Source organism: Haliaeetus albicilla, chromosome 1 (genome assembly GCF_947461875.1).
Source record: "Haliaeetus albicilla chromosome 1, bHalAlb1.1, whole genome shotgun sequence".
Taxonomy (NCBI): Eukaryota; Metazoa; Chordata; class Aves; order Accipitriformes; family Accipitridae; genus Haliaeetus; species Haliaeetus albicilla.
Genome location: NC_091483.1, coordinates 45458393 through 45477524, shown reverse-complemented (window position 1 = coordinate 45477524; position 19132 = coordinate 45458393). Strand labels below are relative to the sequence as shown.

The following is a 19132-nucleotide window of genomic DNA, read 5'->3' as shown; positions in this document are numbered from 1 at the left end:
GCTGAAAAAATAACAAGGTTGAGAAGACAGGGGACTGGTGCACTTGGCATCACAGTAATTGCAGGTTGTGGAGTACCAAAGTCCAAGTCTGGTTGGGTGAGCGATTCAGGACACCTTTGCCCAGTGTCCTCTTGCTGTGCTTCTCACCTGAGAAGTACAGTACAGATCATATTCACTGATCTTCAAGGATTTAAAGAACTGAGGTGTAAAAGAATGAAAACCCAGGGAAAAAAAATTGTTTGTAAGTTGCACACATGATTGTAAAAGTTATTATGATTATTCACTTATCTTTGTATTAGTCTGAAAAGTTCTTTAATTATATACCTGTCCGTACTGGGAGGCAGTAAATACAAGCATATGAAGCTGACATTTGGTCTGTAGGATATGCTGCCTTTTAATTTTGGCTGGTGCAGTGGAACAAAGGTTAATTATTAAGCCTAAAATACACCTTATTACAGATTGTGTAATCCAAATGTATGAAGAAAAATGACCTTCCTTCATTTTTTAAGATGAAAGTTTCAAGTTTGGCTAGGTTGAAAGATAGATATAAAGTCATCTTGATAATGGTCAGTGGGAACTACAGAAAATACATATCCTCAAAAAAGGATTAAAAAAAAATGTCCTGCAACCAAAACTCGTTTTTAAAACAAGTAGTTTAAAACAACATATAGTACCAATGACTGTCATGTTTTTAGCACACAATTTCCATTTAAGGCATTTACTGTACAAGGCTCTTGAATTTTTTAATGACAGAGAAAAATGGGGAAAAAAACATTTATAGTCACGCATAATCTTGTTCAATGATAAACAACTCTTATTTAAGTAGCCCAATAGTAAGATTATCCAACATACTCCATTATAAACTCTATTGTCATTGTCAGCCTAATTCTGCTGTTCTTTAACAATAAGGGTTGAAATTTTCTCTGCCAGATGCCTGCCTCAGCTTGATGTGTTGTTTTTACTTTTCAGTTTTTTGCTTTAAAACAAAAGTGGTAGTTCTGCTTTTTCTTAGACCAGAGTGAGAAAGAAGTGTATATGGCTTTACCGTTAAAAATCCAGATTTTGTTTTTTATCTGAAAAAAATGTTCATGTTCCCTTATCTTAGGTAAAGGATATGATATTTGTTTGTTTATATTCGGAAGGTGTGGTTTTTTTACCTTTGAGACAATCTGTATACTTCTGAATGTTAAAAAAAAGACCTAGAAGGCAAATGGAACTGGTGGGAGACTTGGATTTATTTGTAACTAGAAGACTTTATAACTTGGGGCTGAATAAAAATCTGATGCAGTTCAGATCTAGGCACCTAAATCCCACCTTCTAGGGAGAGCCCATCGCTGATACACCCACCTTTGTCTTGTTGGGAAGGAAGAAACCTGGTTGATCCACAAGTAGCTGGGACAAGATGTGCATGTGTCAGAATGCTAAAAATTATGCTAAGGAGCCCAAAAAGAGGGAAGGGAAATCAAGCTTTGTGGGCTGGCTGAAAGGGAAACTTTGGTTGGGCTGAAATGAGGGGAGGTTAGCATGGAGAATCATCGTATTGGGTGAAGACCTACGGAGACAAGGGCTGAACACAGTACTTTGAAGAGAAATATTAGAAATGGTGAGAAGGACTGGAAGACCTGCCGTCTGGTTTTCTGTGACAAAACAGCCTTAGACTGGCTGAATGGCACGTGTTAAGTTCTTGTGAAATGCATTAACTGTGTATGGTTTTCAACTGTTCCTTTAGTGACATAGAACTTCCATTAGTATGTGTTATATGCTGAGATGAACAGTGTGTTACTGTCTTATGTTTACGATATCAGCTTCTGTGAAAGAGGTTAGGACAGAGCTTGACTGTGATTTTGTGTGGTTTAATTTTGGGGTTTTTTCTTTGTTATATATAATATTCTTTAGTTATGCTATCACATACTGCTTCAGTTGTTCTTTTCCACTGGTTTCCTAACACTGCAGAGTTGGTAGCACAAATGTACAGGACAGCACGGGCAAGTTGAGTCCTAATTTTTTTCTTTTAACTTTTGAGTATTTTCCTCTAACTCTAGCAATACTCATTTAATGTACTTTAATTTGCGATTTAATGTACTATAATTACTAACATTTTTTTTAAAACTGCAAGCAATAGAAGCTCTCCACTTTGAAGAAACTGTCCTAATCCCTACTCCTGTCAGATCTCGTGTTCTTCTGGGGACTGAAGGTCATTCTTTGTGGTCTTTAGTCCTGAATGTTTGTCTTTAGGCATTGATCCCTGAAGAACAGACCTGCAGGAAATGTCTTTTCCCTATTTCCTGTAGTGTGAGTTAGTCTGATTTTTCCTACAATTTGAATTTGGGAAGGAGGAGAAGATTTCGGCCTCTGAGAATACAGTAAAACCAATCCTTTACTGAAAGAGGGATCAGACAGAAATATAAGCCATCTGATCTCCAAGAAGAGGTACCCATTTGGGCAATGTGGGTACCAGCAATAGTACCCACAACCAGCAATGTTGCCAGAAAAGATGGGAGTCAAGAACCAGCCTCATACACAGATGTTATGGTTTCTATTTCTCGTAGAAATATCCTTTCTAGATACTGACATTTGGCTGTTACATGTTGCCAACATGCCCTGTAGTGACAACAGATGTTGAGCTTATTGTTCTATTGGATGAGGAAGATGAGGAACAAATAAATTAGCGGTTAGGAAAACCAGAAAGTGTTACACAAGGTCAGATCTTACCTAATTTGAAATTATTTATTAAGATAATTCAAACCTAGCTTATGTATATTGAGAGTTTATTCACTTATGTGTAAATAGCTTCATTGGATTTAGAGATGCTGCTGTCACAGCTGAGAGCAGAATGTAGATTTTCTTTAGAATGGATCTTATTTTAAAATGCCAGAGATTATTTAAACTGAATTATTCTGAGTATTAAATACATTTTCTATAACAGACTACTTTTCAAGAATTTATTTCTTGTGAAATCTCTGCTTGATATATTTTCATGATCAGAAGAGAAGAATAAATATCTCCTTTTTCAGCATGCATCAGAATATAGTATCCTAATAGCATGTACAGGCAATAGTGTAGGAAGAACAAATCAATAATTCCAACCCCAGTATTTCACTTCCATCATTTCCATTAATGAAAATAGATCTGGTTTATATTCTTAAGCACTTTCCAAAAGTGAAGGCTAGAAATGTAATACCAAATATAATATAATCTCTAACATAAATAGTTAGCTTAGTTTTTTTGACTTTATGTATAAGCAGTGGCTACTATTGGGTGATGTAAAATACATTGCTATTAAGAGAATTTAGTTGAACAGACTGAAGGTAATTCAGTGATGTCAAGGAAGCCAGTCTACCTTTACATTGTTTAACCAGGCTTTTTTTGCATTGCACAACTGAAGTGTTGACTCACAGTTTAAATGGAAGAATAAATGTAGATTAAGATAATTCACGTTCACCATCATTGTCACTTACAATTGGTATGTCTCAGGTGTTTTAGTGAAATTTCTCTCAGTGCGTGCCTGAAGCCAAACTGGAGGACAGTTGGGCTGACAGGGACCTCTTTTAGGTGGTTTGGAATTGTAGCAACAGTCTTACACTGCCATCTCCAGCAGTCTGGAGTCTGCTATGCTTTGCAGCATGGCAAACTGATCTACTCCAACAGCAGAGGAAGAACAGAACATGTCCTTTTTTCTAGTCAGCTACAGTTTGGTCCACACAGAGAATCGTACTTATCTTCAGTTTCTAAGTTTTCTCAGTTCCCCCTACAGTGGGTTTCTACCTTCAGCTTTGGAAAAGCAAGTTCATAATGTAAGAGAGCAGAGAAAACAAGATTCTCTTTTTGTGTGTAATATTGCAATTAAGTCCATATTCTTTGTTCTGCCCCTCAATTCATATATGTCTTTTAAGAATCAGTTTTCATACAAGTTATCTAATACAGTAAAGGCTTTTGCATCTGTAGATTCTTAGCTCTCCAGATTTTCAGAGGTCTCAACAGTTGGGCTGTCCTTCTCAATGCACAACTTGTTTAAAAAAAGATAACAACTCTTGAAGAATATGTAGGTGAGTTTTGTCATCTGATTAAAGATCAGTATTTAAAAAAACAGATACTCGAACTCAGCATGTGTTTTCTCAGATGTGTACTGTATGCAGAAATGAAAGCTATTTTTCATAAACATGGTCCTTTCTGTCTCTTTATCTACAACACCACCTTCCTCCTCTCCATTTTCCTGGTTAGTTTGTGCATCATAAAAAAACCTATGATGGCCTTCAAGTAGGTGGATATTTTTAAAAGAAATGAATAAGTACATAAAGCTATTTTCATATAACCTATTAATATGAAAATGATAATTCTGTGTTATGATTATTGCTCTTTTGGGATGAGGCATCTTGGTAAGAATGCCTTTTGTGATTAATTTAAAGGAGCTTTTATAATAGATGAGGGTAAAGGAGCCAATATTGGTTTGGAAGCCAAAAAGATTATAAGTATAATAACATGTTGATTAGAAAGTCTCTTTCCAGAAGTCTGTGTTGAACTTAGTGAAAACCCTGGAGGTATGTCTGGTGATAATTAGGCATTCATTTTATTGGTACCAAACTTTAAACTAGACGTGGACTTGTGCCCTTATCTTATTAATGACTCCAGATCACAATTTTAAGAAGCGTTACTTATTTTGCAGCTGGAGCAAGAATCCAAATGTTAATATGCTTTGGCTAGAAGTCACTCTAACAAGAGAAACTCTTTTCATGGTGGCTCCCTAGATGGATAGTTTTTTTCATCAGTATTTGAAAGATGCAGGAAACTATTTTCTACTTTTGTTTTCCTTCTACAGAAGTAAACATATACCAGTTTGCATTTTTAGATTCTAGTGAAGAAAAAAAACCCCCACTTTTAAAACTAATATAGGGGATGTGGTACTTTTTGCAGCAAAAATAATAGCTTTGTAATTTTCTGTAACAGAATAAAATGCAAATATAATACTTTTGCCATTTCCGTTCTTTTATGATGACACTCCCAATGTTAAACTTTTTAAAGATCTAGTTACTAAATAATGTCAAAATTTGTTTTGTAAAACAGAAAATATCTATCAGAGTTGATGATGCTTTATACAATTTAAAGTTGCATAGGTTAGGTATACGAATAGTATGAGCTTTATTGTTGGCTGCGCAAGTGCCTTTTTACCTGTGGGTGCTTGGTGAATACATCCCATACCGCTGCACATGCATGCTTGTTAGTACTCAGTCTCACTTGTGTACTTCCATGCAAGGTACTGTTTTCGGGACATCCCGTAGATGTACTTCATATTTTGTATAATTTAAAATTACCAGTATTTTGATTATATTTGCATGCTGCCTATATGCCATACTATAAAGTTATTGATTATAAAAAAAGCATTGAAGATAGATCTCAGCTAAAAATTAAAGTTTTGTTATACAGTCTCATCAACTGAAACTGGAATAATAACCAATGACCATGCTTTTAAAGGTAGTAAAGTCCCCAGAAGATGCAGGAATATTCTTGAATATGCTTGGAAAAGTGACTAAACACCTAAAAGGCAACAGTGCACTATTATCTTATTAAAAATACTACCAAAATAGATTTTTTTAAGACATTGACCTAAAGTATTTGCCGTAACTAACTATTGAGATTTGAGTCTTACAGTGAAACCTTCTTAGTTTGATAAAGTAGATGTCCTGAATTGAATACTGAAATGAGTCTCACTGTCTGTTATCACATGTTCAGTTTTTCCACAAGGTATCACTTAAGTTGTCCTCTTCCATCAGTTGAACTACATTTCCCACTAAAATGAGGATTTTTTTCATTCACATACATTATTATTTTATTAATAGTGGCAATTTCTTAATGTCTTGAAAAAAAAATTACAGTTCAAGATGCATTCCATTAGGGTAACCCTATAATTTGCATTGATACAAATACTGGAAAGTCAAAAACATCGTATGCTGCAGTTCAAAACTTGTTCATCCAAAAATGTTTTAATCCAAGTCCAATATGTTGCTGTTTTATGCAAGCTTTTGTAATGGTGCAACTGATATATTAGGTTGTAGCTTACCTCCTTTTTTAAACTATTCTTGTTTTCCAACTTTGAAGCACCTTCCAAATGTTATATTTTAGATTTTTTAAAAGGCTGCCAATTTGAAGTCATTTCCTCTAGAAAAATGAGTTCTTTATATATTTTTGTCTTTTAACAGTAGTTTAAATGTTATAGCAAGCAAACAGGCACATAACAGGGTTTAAGACTAAAAACATTAATTGTCATGCCATAGCTATTGTATCCATTTTGCACATAATGATTATTTAGCAGTATAATTGAATATGCCACTGAATGACGGTAGAGAACAAAAACCTAAACTTAAATTCCTTATAGCTTTTTTGTAAGTCCTTATATTATTTTTAGTTGTACTGTTACTGATCTGTAAAAAAAGTGCTTTGCTTTGGTTTCCCTTTTATAGTTGTTTGAGATCACAGTGCCTCTTTCTCATGGCCCCAAACCTGTAACCGTCAGTTTTGCCAATCACACGTCCTGCCGATGCATGTCGAAGTTGGATGTTTACAGACAAGTTCATTCTATCATAAGACGTTCTTTGCCAGCAACACAAACTCAGTAAGTATGAGACTTGTCTTTCCTTTCACATTATGAGCAAGCCTATGTAATTAGATTTAAAATATTGCTGGAAGCTTTCACAATTAAGATAGGTGAACTTATTAGGTCAACTACACATTAGTACTAGCAGAATGCATTTTGCAAAGGAGCTAATACTGGTTTACATGAAGAGAATGTTACTAAAGTAACATTATCCTTTTAACCAGTGGATAAATTGGGGCTAGATGGTTTAAAAATTAATAATGTTTGTGCGGTTTGTTTCGTGGAAGGAGCTACAATGTGACTGAGGCTTAAAGGAAACATCGATAAAAGCAACTTCTTAAAAAAACAAAAAATAATCAAGAAAAGCTAGAAATACTTACTTTTGCAAATAAGGAGTAGACAACATTTCTCTCTCAAACTGTCTTTTCCTATTTAAAATGCTGTTTTAAAAAAGGCCTGGTTTTAGGGAATCTTTAACTACAAATCTTTTTGCACATCTTCATATGCCAGAGGTCAAAACAAAACAGAATGGAAATGGAAAGCAAAGGATTAATTGACATTCCACAGAATTAGCATATTGATTTGTTTGGTGATTTTTGAATGAAAAAAAGTTACAGAAGAAATCTGGCACTGAAGCAAGTGTTATTAAAACCCCTTCCCTTCATTTTAGAAGACTGAGTGATGATTTCATGATGTATAAATATTTAGGAGGCCAAAAATAGGTAACAGACTAACAGTTGCTTTATGGACGAACCAATGACTAGAAGCTGAATGGGAATTAATTGTAGACATTTTTAATAAAGTGAGTAAATAGTGCAAAATGCCCAGAGGTATAAGCTAGGTAATTTTCTCTGTGTTTTCATTCAGTTAAAGTCTGGATGTTTTCTGACATGTTCCAGCTAAACACAGGTTATATTCTATTTGAATTCAATTGTTGAATTTATTCATCAAAATATGGATCATAAACAGTGGTTTAGAAAAATATTAGGAAATAAATCTATTAATAGTTTAATTATTTGCATAATTAACAGATTATAAAAATCAAAACCCAAGAGTCAATAATAAAGTCAAATTATGCTGACTGTTGGCAGCTTCTTAGTGCTTCTCGATTAAGAGCAGTGGCAATTCTCAGTGCAAGGGTTTTTTCTAGCCAGGAAACAACTATGTGTAGTTAGAGGGAAGTAAGCGTACAGATACAAGACTTTGACCAGCACTCACTGGTAGCTGGCTGTCCTGTGAGTAAGGAATCATGCTTCAACAAAGGTAAGGCAGAGTAGTACTGGGTGAGAATATATACAGGCCTTCTCTCCTGTTAAGTACTGTCTTTAAGTTTAAAAATCTATGATTTTTTACAGTAAAATAGAAAACAAACAAACAAACAAAAAACATCAAAACAACAAAAAAAATCGAGTGCTTCTAAGATTCTAGAAAGGAAAGATATTTTCATATTCCTGGTGGGTGCCTGGATGCTTTTCAGAATCCCACTGGGGTTTTTTAATTTGTACTAAAGTTCTCAATTTCTTTTCAACTTATTATTTTTCCTTAGTGTTTTTATTTATAGGTTTGAATGCTAGTGAAACTGTTGTAAAGCCAAAACTTGGAAATGTACTTTCTTGTCACAGTGGCAGCTCTGCATGTGCCTGTGTATTTATGTACATGCTCATTTTAACAGAAATACAGTAATGACTTCCTTATGTATTACTGAAAAGAAAAGCCTAGGAGTATAATCTCTGGTTTTAGGGTAGTGTTGTGGTTTAACTCCAGCCAGCAACCAAGTACCATGCAGCCACTCATTCGCTACCCCCACCCCAGTGGGATGGGGGACCGAATGAAAAAAAAGTAAAACTTTTGGGTTGAGATAAAGACAGTTTAATAGGACAGAAAGGAATAAAATAATAATAATAGTAGAAGGATTGAAATATACAAAACAAATGATGCACAATGCAATTGCTCACCACTCACTGACCGATGCTGAGTTAGTCCCCGAGCTGCGATTCCCCAGGCCAACTCCCCCAGTTTATATACTGGGCATGACGTCAACATGGTATGGAATACCCCTTTGGCCAGTTTGGGTCAGCTGCCCTGGCTGTGTCCCCTCCCAACTTCTTGTGCCCCTTCAGCTTTCTTGCTGGCTGGGCATCAGAAGCTGAAAAATCCTTGACTTGGTCTAAACACTACTTAGCAACAACTGAAAACATCAGTGTGTTACTTCTAATGCTGAACCCAAAACATAGCACTATACCAGCTACTAGGAAGAAAATTAACTCTGTCCCAGCTGAAACCGGGACAGGTAGTAACACTTGGGATCTAATAAGAATTCAAGGCTGAATTATGCCATGATTCACAGGCACATGTTAGAAAGAAGCGAGAAATGACATGTAAGATAGAATACAAATAGTCAGATTTTTTTATATATAAAATATATCGTCTGCACAACTTTATTCTGAGAATTAAGGTCAAGGTCTTTGCCTGTTCTCCTGCTTTTTTCCTTTTTTCCTTCTAAAAAGTAGTATCTACTTCTACATACTGTCGGAGCTAAGGCATGTCAGTTCATGTTAACCAGTGTTTCAGAGTACCTCCAGGATTAATGGTATCTTAAGTTGTACTCTTCTCTGTTTATATAGAATGTCATCAAAATGTGCAAGTGAGTTAGAAAGTTGTCACTCTATTTTAGAAGTTTAGCAATTGGGGGGGAGGAGGGGGGAGGAGCAGAGGGGCCTTCAATATACATAATTCAGATCAAATCTCTGTGATGACCTTTTTTTCCCATGGTCTGTAGGTAGGCACAGAGCTGATAAGCGTATATTAGATGTAGTTTGGATGTATGTTGTACACATTAAGTATTTCCCTCTCTTGTGCATTATCTATTCTGACACTGACAGGTAACAAGTTAGCATGCTGATTTTTTTTGGTGGTGGTTTGTTTTGGGTTTTTTTGGTTGAGTTGACAATGATTTGGAAAGAGGTAGTGAAATTTTCTGCAAAGTGGTTTTGCCTCTGATTTTTTTTCCTAGCCTTCCTGAACTTTCCTAAAATGATACAATAAGTCATTTTAAAATTTCAGCCACATCCCCAATAATTTTCTGCACTAGCAACCAGAGGAGAATTTGTAAACAAGCAGTTCCAGTTCCTTTTGCTGGGTGTGTCTCCAGCCCTGATGCTGAAATATCATACATAACATTCTCTTCAAGTTCTGGTAACTCGGGTTTTGTATCAACATTGTCTTCTCAAGGGTTCATGTGCGCTTGGTGTTTCCTTCATACTGTCACCTTGGCCTTCTTCTGTAGTTAAACACTCCCAGCTAGAGCCAGGCTGCTCCAGGTGTGAGTTGGTTTTTTGGGGTTTTTTTTAAACAGAATACAATAATATGCCTGTAGATTATCCTTACCATTTCTCAAGCAGAATCAGGAGGCAGGGAAAAGGACATACGTGCCAAGTGAGAGAGCGAGAGTGAGATCATTAGCGGAATGAAATCAGGAAATGCCAGCTTGATAAAACATGAGGTGATGCAGGGTGATGTTAAACTACAGCAGTCTTTACAAGCAAAGAGTTGTTTCATGTGGTGAAGGGGAGTGGTATACTTGAATGATGATCACGGAAGAATGCCCCAGCACCTGCATTTTTGAATGCATGAGTAATGGTGCTCAGGGGAATGAAAAGTGCTTAAAATGTGTAATATATGTGCTGCCTTAACAGATGAGGATTTTAGACATACTACAGAAACAATGAATAAATGACACAGCCTGACACAGGATGCACGAAGTTAGGCATGACTTGTTAAAAGTTGTAATGTCACCTGTGGTGATAAAGAAATTGCAAGCAAGGAAGATGAGATAATACACATAAATATTCTATCTGTGGTGCACCTACTAGCTATAAGTTCAGTCATTCTTTAAAAAGGCACCAGCTGCTGTTGGGATTTTTTGCTTTATTTGGTACTCCTACCTGCGCTGCAAAACTCTGGCAGGTAAGGAGCACTAAACTGTTAAATTGTTTATTGTCTTTCATTTCTAAAGTGAGGAGGCATCACTGCTGAAGTCCAAATCTTTAGATTCAAGAAAGCTGTCCAGGATTTGAGTGGCTCATGAGAAAGAGTCAGTTAAAGGCACATAACTTGTACATGAAGAGGAAGGGAATCTGAGAAGCTGATCTTATTTTAGAAATTAGAGTTTTGTCTACAGCATTCATTCAGAAACTAGTATCAGCTGTCTTCTGACATCTATGTGTGTGAAAACGTTTTTGTACTTCAAAATACAATGTAGAAAACTATGCCTGTTACCACCTATGCGGTATTATACTCATCTGTAAACAGATGTATGAGGCTTACATTCAAGGGTTAGATCTGTTTCTAAACTACATTAGGAAGGTACAAATATCAGCTTCTAGAAGTTAGAGCTAAAATTTGAAATGTGAGCAGGTATCTTCAACAAGTGGCTGAAGATTTCTGTAGTGAGGAGAACCTTAATTAGTAACAGATCTGATAGGACCTAAAAATAAGATTATGAATGAGCCAAAGCTCTTAGAAAAGTTTTTATAATGGAGGGAAACAAAAGCAATCAGCACCTAATATTTTTTTTCCCTGGAGTTCTTATGGTAGTAAATCAACAGTATATTTCATTCCACAGGTGTCATGTGGCAAACAAGACCTGTCCAAAAAATCATATTTGGAATAATCAAATTTGCAGATGTTTGGCGCAGCATGATTTTGTCTTCTCTTCTCACCTTGGAGATTCTGGTAAGCAGTTTTGCTTAAAGGATTAAATATAGTTCCATGTTTTGATTTACCTAAGGGAGAAATTAAAAACATGAAAAGTAAATAGTTGAATCTTTTTTCCTTATTGATACTATTACTGGTTGTTGCCTGTCTTTTGACATATGCTTGTTCTTAAAACTTCTTAAAAGGTATGAATTTGTTATTGTTTCTTCACTTAAAAATACATGAATGTGTAGACACAAAATTCTGGTAATTGTGCAACTTCTCTTCTGTATTTCTAGACACATCTGAAGGATTCCATATTTGTGGACCAAACAAAGAGCTGGATGAAGAAACCTGTCAATGTGTCTGCAAAGGCGGCGTGCGGCCCTCAAGCTGTGGACCTCACAAAGAATTAGACAGATCATCATGTCAGTGCATGTGCAAAAACAAACTTCTCCCCGCTTCCTGTGGGCCCAACAAGGAATTTGATGAAGATAAGTGCCAGTGTGTATGTAAAAAGACCTGTCCTAAACATCAGCCACTAAATCCTGCAAAATGCATTTGTGAATGTATAGAATCTCCCAATAAATGCTTCTTAAAAGGAAAAAGGTTCCATCACCAGACATGCAGGTAAAAAAAAATCAGTCTTTAGCCCTTTCATTGTGTTTAAGGTATAAAATTTGGGGTTGTGTTATCAGCTGTCTTGTTGAATTGCTTTGTAGTCTCAAGTAAACAGTAAGCCTCCCTTCAGTTTGTTTTTATCTTCTATGACTTTTATCATCTCCAAGAGGAAATTACTAGGCAGAATAAGTGTTTTAAAGCGTGTTTAGTTTCTTGTACTCTTTCTACTACTTCACATGAATTTTTTTTTTCTTTTGGTGAAAATGACTGTAAGTTTAAGCTCCCTGGTTTTTTATGCTACTTACAATCCCACTCTATTTTTCCCAAGAACTGAATACTGCAATTCACATAACTCAGATATTCCCAATTAGATTTCAGGAGTTAGTTCTGGAGATACCATCATTCATTGTCACTTCCTAGATTTTTGCATATCCTTCATTTCACTCAACTGATACTAAAGATTTATGAGTGCATAAGAAGTCTTATAGCTCTGGGTGATTTCTGTGGAAAGTAGACATATATAAGTATAAAACAGACTGCCCGCATTCATCATTTAAAATGGGATTTGGTCAGGAAGAAAACCCTGCAATTTCTTTATATATCACAGGAGGTTTTGCTTTCACAACTGCTACACCCATAGCGGTAGCAGTCTATATATAAAAATGTGAATGACTTTAGGTTCTGAGAAACAAACAATATTATTTCTGCTTTGTATAATTTTGTGAGGAAAGTTTTCCTGTGAAATGAATTTGTTAAAACAGAAATAATGCTGCCACTTGGAGCAGAGAGATCACTTATTTATTAATATATGGGTATTATTTCTATAACAATTCCAGAAATGTTCAGGCACTGGAAATGGAAAATAGCAAATTGGGACATTTAAGTGTCTGTGGTAATTTGTTGCTTATCAAAAGTAAACCTTATGGGTTTTTTTTATTATAACATGTAATTAGTTGGCATAAATATATTGCCAGATACATAGACATTAGTTCATCTTGAATAAAGAGAAAATGTGTAATACTAGGACTGACACCTGTATTGAAGTCTCTAAAATAGGGGAAAAGATTAAAAATAGCTGACATTACCTGTTTTCCTATGTTTGGCCTCGTGAGTGGAATAGAACAGTTGTTAGAAACATGAGAAATAATTTCTTCTCTATTGTTCAGATTTTGTTTGCAGAAGAAAAGAAACCAACCTGATTACATGAGCTTTAGCACGTTACAAAGCCTTAGCAGTACTCTAGCGTGCGCTTCCAGCAGTGCTAGACATACAAACCATGTGTGTTTTAAAAGAACATTCACAACTGGAAAAGTCAGGCATTTAAAAAGATAAGAAATGCCATAATAAATATCTGATGCCACCTCTATTGATTTAAAGACTTAGTATTTGAAGGAGGGAATTGAGCTCAGCTTTTTTCTGTGGTGTTGTGGTTGAATACGATAAACTTTCTCACTCCCAAGGACAATGTGATACAGGATGCTTTTTAGCTGTTTCTCTTTTCTAAGCTGTTTGTCTTTGTGTGGAGGAAGAAAGATTTATATGTGGTGTTATTCTATAGCTCTACAACCGATAGCCCTGTAGGTGTTACCACTGTCAAGGAAAATAGAAAATGCAATCTTTCCTCCTTTTTAAGAAAGGACATAGCATAGGTTTCTCACATTTTGGCTCTCTCCACCACAAGCTTTCTCTAAAAAGAAATAAAAACGCTGCAACACCCTCTTTGTTTTTGAAAGAAAGATCCCTTGTTGTTACGAGCCCACATAAATGGAAGTACCACTCTATAACTTTGTGCAAGATGCCTGAGACCTAAACACGAGCAGAATCCTGCAGCCATGTCCTAGACAGCTCCCCATGGAGAGGAGTAGTCCGTGTAGCTTCTGGTTTTGAAGCACCAACATTTTTATGTGCTATACCTAAAATGCCTCTGCCGCTAATGTTATACCCTGCTCCAGAGAAAATGAATACAAAGTCATTTACAAAGCACAGAATAGGAAGAAAAAAAGAAAAAAAAACAAAACACAAAACCAACACCATAAAGCATACTGGCTTTTAATTAAGGTGATCACGCTGTTACCACCATTAAAATTAGCATTTCTACTTCAATTTCGTCAGTGAAGTTGTTAGACTGCCCAAAATGACAAACCTGGGCATTCAGTGGGGGGGGGGGGGGGGGAATCGGAAAAAAAAAATAATCACAATTTCTGACCATAAAGAGAAGGTTGCCACTGACTCACCCAGCACTATACATATTGATTGAACATCTATCTTAGCTCCAGCATGCTCAGATTATCCTCATCAAAACAGACATCTGTCTCACGAAAGCACTCCATAAACAACATTCAGCCCAAATCTTTTGAAAGACCTGGTCTATTGTTCAGCAGAATTTCCTAAGGAAACCGCATTTATGTAGTTACAATGACTCTGCTGCTATTCACCCTGTGCTATCACTTCAAAAATTTATTTTGGTCAGTTTTGGCAGGGCCAGATAACTACGCACCTCAGCTGCAAAGCATTTCAAAGGAGGAGAGGGGCTTTCTTGCTCTGTTGAAATGTCCCAAATAAGGATAAGGCTGCAGTAACCTGACCTTGACTGCTGGTAGACACAAACTCACATGGGAGAGATGCTTTATAGCACTTTCAACTGTAAGTTAAGTTGAAGTTCACAGTTCACTAGGAGGCATGAATCCTAAACAAAGTGACCTCCTCATATTTAATGATTATGTGACTGCTTTTCATTTTGTACAACATGTCATACGTGGGTGGAAGAGTTTGGCTTTGTCTTTTTTTTTCTTATCTTTCTCTTATTTCATTTTATGGTCATTCAGTACATGAAATAATAGTCTAACTTTCATAGCAGAGACAGACAAAAAGGCAAGTGAGTTCAATGTTTCCTCCATTGCATCTCTATGGAGTACCTTTTTCCCAGAACAGACCTATAGCTGGTTGCCCATTTGCTCAGAGTATTAGATCCTTTGGCAAACATTTTTGTTGCCTTTTGCCACTGTTTCCGAACTTTATTCCCATGAGCTGTTACACTGATCTCAAATATCTATATTAAGTGGCACAAAATAATGTTACTCCCTTAATTACAAAGACCACACTGGTGAACTAATCTATGATTAAGACATTGAAAACACTAAACAAGATGTTACTAGTTAATAAATGTAATGTTTGCAGTCTTCCTCATTCCTTATTGTTTTCCTCATAGCCAGGTTGATTGGTTGAACTAGCTGACGTGAATTAATGTAACTGTAATCCAGACCTCATATCATAAACAAATTATTGCAAAGTAGTAACTTGGTATCCAAAACAAGCACACAACGTAATAACTTATCTGCAACAATAATAAGAGTAGCCACAAGCCCAAAACAAGAATTACCTAGGAAAGAGGATAGTGACATTGCCTTAATATAGGGTACTGTAGTGTCTTTGAACTGAAGTAAGTATGAATTATAGTAATAGATCATAATATCAGTGTTTCACAAACAGGCACACATTATTTAAATACAAGTTTTAAGTATAACTATGTTTTGAATTTCAAAACACATACTTTTGTCTTTTGACTCATTGCCAGCGTCTGAAAAAAACCCCAGACTTGTACTTTGTCTCCATTATACACCAGAAAGTATTTAGCATTGTTATTGTAAGGTTATTTTAGGTCAAGTTCTTGTTTTAATAGAAAAATAAAATAGGAAAAGGAAGAGTTCAGGGACAACCACAGATAACTATCTTTCTATAAGTTCTATTTTTCAGTCAAGGAATCTGTGAAGAAAAAGTCTGCTGCTTCCTAGGTGGATGTGACTTGTGGTTTAACTCTCTATTTCTGTTAAACTTATTTTAATCAAATAGGACTATTTCTGTTCTTTTTCCTTTAAGATTTATCATTAATGTGCAGGCTCTGATCTTACTTAAGAATGCACATAGATGCATTATGAAGTGTAGATATATTCCTTCTGCCCTCAGAGAGTGTCTATAGGAGTTTGCAACTTGAAAGGATGTGGTTTAGTGGGCATGGTGGTGTTGGGTTGACGGTTGGACTCGATGATCTTGCAGGTCTTTTCCAGTCTAAACAATTCTATGATTCTAAGGAAGTATGTTCTCATTTTGAAGATCAGAGTCACAGTGTAACGTAAGACGGCTTATTGCATTAGTGAATAAGGTGAGAAACAGTCCTGGTGGGTAAGAAGATGGTAGATTTGATTATCACCTGATCCTGGACTGCCATCTCAAACTGGCAGCATGCAGTAGATCATAACAAGCCAATTTGAGTACAGGAAAATATTACTGTATTTTCAAAATTAAACTTAAAAATTGCTGCTCAAGATTAGAATGTGACTACAACCAGGCAAAATGTTAAAAATATTCATGACTATCTGTTGCAATAGAATAATTTCTCTTCAATAGCATTCACTATTCTTTCATTGTCTTTTGTGAAGAGTATTCCAATTAAAAGTAGTTGCAAGAATGTAAACAGAATTTAAAAGATATGTGTTTGTAGGAATTAAATATCCCATCAAGAAATGGCAATCTAAATGCACACAGATTTCTACACCAGGTTAATATAAATGATCATGTTATAATAAAGCCCGCTTTTTTTCATTTCTTTAGTTGTTACAGACCGCCATGTACAGTCCGAACGAAACGCTGTGATGCTGGATTTTCTTTTAGTGAAGAAGTGTGCCGCTGTGTACCCACATATTGGAAAAGACCACTTACGAATTAGTGAAGAGAGCACTACTTGCTATTTTGGTGTACATTTTTCCATTAGAACAAAAGAACAACAGAAACTTTCCTAATAATTGGAATTAAATGTTCACCAGAGACCCTGTGGAGCTTTCAGAGACAGACTCATTGTGCTTTTCTCAAGATGTGGAAAGCAAATGTAGAAAATAACTGGGGTTCATGTTTTGTAAAGAACTCAATAAGGACTTATTTTCTGCCAATGACCAAACAGCCTAGGTTCTCCTTCTTGTGATTTTTTTTTTTTAAAGAGATAATGACTATATAATTTATTTCCACTAAAACCATTGTGCAGCATTTTCTGTTTATAGCAGTAACAATTGTTAAAGCTCACTGTGATCAATATTTTTATATCATGCAAAGTATGTTTAAAATAAAATGGAAATTGTATTATATAATGGTGAGTATGTTTAATCATCTGCCTAAAGAAAGTATTACAATTCAGTTTTATTATCAGGGTTCTTAAAAGGGGGAAACATGATTTAAGAGAAAGCACTTTTCTGAAAGGAAGACTACAGCCATTTTCTCATACCTGTTGTGTATGTCATTTGAAATAGAAAGAGTTACACTTAGTGTTTCATGACTTGGTGATATTTCTGTCTCTGGAACGAAATTAGCAAAGCAAGTACAATTAATAACTAATGAAAACATTGGAGGTCCTGTACATTGCCCAAGGATAAGGACTATGTTTAAAGGACAGCAGCAACTACTCACATTCCAATATATTTACCTTCCATTTTATTTCTTGTTAGCATTCCTAAAGAATAAATATAAAAAAATGTCTACTTAAGGTTATTAGTATGAAAGTGGAAATGCTAACTATGCTTTTTATTTAGTATTACAGGCTATACTGTAAAATTTACAACTAAATAATTCAGAATGCTTTGATGTACTTTAATCTTTCATATAGTCAATCATATATCTTGATTAACAATGTATGTGTGTGCAAAAATACTTTGAAGGAAAGAAAATACAATTTATATTCCAATGGGGACATGAAAGGACTTCTACCAGTCTGGTATGGATTGACATAATCTCTACATAAAAAATTGTCAGGACTTCTCTTTATTAAAGAGTATGCAAAATCACACATCTACAACTCTAAAAAGAGGTAAGATTTTTAACTTGCATGGGAAGAGCAATGTGCATAGAACAATCTATTCAAAATTAAAATATGCAGACATTTTAAGCAAGTTGTTAAATTATGGAAACTTTATTGGGTGCAGAAGTGGAACAAGCAAAGCTGCAAAGCAAGATTTGTGTGACAGGAGTGGGCAGATTTGTAAAAATAATTGTAGATGTCAGTGCTGGTTCTAAGCAGCTGTTCTTAAAAGAGTTATTAATGAAATAGTATTATTTCCAATTATTTCCTAGAAAGTTGGGGGAGGGGGTGTTCCTTTTCCTCAATTCTTGCATATTTAGATATCACAGTTCCTAAAACTGAGTGAAAGCTACTTTTAATTACTGAGTCCCCATTGAGGGTTGGACAGTCTAACAAGTAGGCAGGATGAGAGGCAGTTTGAGAGTTCACACTTTCCACTGTACATCTAGTGTCCTCAGTGTTCTTCCCAAGAGGCCAGTTATTCATTATCCAGGTAGGATAATAGGATGAAGTATAGGAATACAAATACTGAGGAATGTCTTTCTTACTATATTGCCTGAGCAATCAAATGCAGGTGGAACTCTGGATGACAATTTAATGTTGATCTACAACTTTAGCTAGTATAACAACATACAATTCCCATCGGTTGGATTAGTAGTCATGCAAAATCATCAGTGTCTAAACTGGCATTGTCAATCTAATAGCAAGAGGTTAACAGTCAAAACTTACATTCAGTATTTCTAAAGATCCAGGCATCAACTTCTATATGTCAGCTGCTTGAAGGAAGCATAAAATACCTTAAGAAATCAATTAAAGAGCAAAATTTAATGAAGACTTGAGAAAACAAGCTGTAGGTGAAGCTCCCAAAATGAGCTTTTTCATTTATATCCAAGCCCAATACAGAAGAGAGGCGGTGGGAGAAGAACAAATCAAATCTGAAACCAGGAATAGAGGCTAAATAAACCAGTATCTAACAGATAAAATAATGTACTTGTGGTTAAAAAGGAGGAGGGCACAAGTGAAGACAGAGCAAAACTACATTCCGACAAGTAATTCTGTGTAGATTCTAAAAAAGTGTATGTTACAATACTGTGCAAATAAAGAAACCTACCAAACTGAGCAATGCTCACTTTACGTGTTTAAACTATTTGAAAGGAGTTCATGAAAACAGAGCTAATAAAACCATTCTAGCTAAGCAGATATTTGGATTTCTACTGAGCATACTACACTCCAGAATGATAAAACTCATCATGGAAGGGAAGGTTGAGAGTTTGAAAATGAGAGCACTGAACAGGAAGCTCCAACTTTATTACAAACATCAGCATTCAATAAGAATTACTTTCTAGAATGCATCTTTTTTTCAATTTCTTAACTTTCCAAATACT

At 35.5% G+C, this 19132-nt stretch overlaps 1 protein-coding gene across 1 annotated transcript in view; it reads left to right on the top strand.

The window, feature by feature from the left end:
• Window positions 1-17649, top strand: part of VEGFC (vascular endothelial growth factor C) — an 82701-nt gene extending 65052 nt beyond the window's left edge. The window contains exons 4-7 of the mRNA XM_069787453.1: window positions 6456-6607; window positions 11214-11323; window positions 11584-11914; window positions 16514-17649. Coding sequence (XP_069643554.1) covers window positions 6456-6607; window positions 11214-11323; window positions 11584-11914; window positions 16514-16628 — 708 coding nt within the window. The 3' untranslated portion in view covers window positions 16629-17649. The remainder of the gene's footprint in view (window positions 1-6455; window positions 6608-11213; window positions 11324-11583; window positions 11915-16513) is intronic.
• Window positions 17650-19132: the final 1483 nt, after the last annotated feature.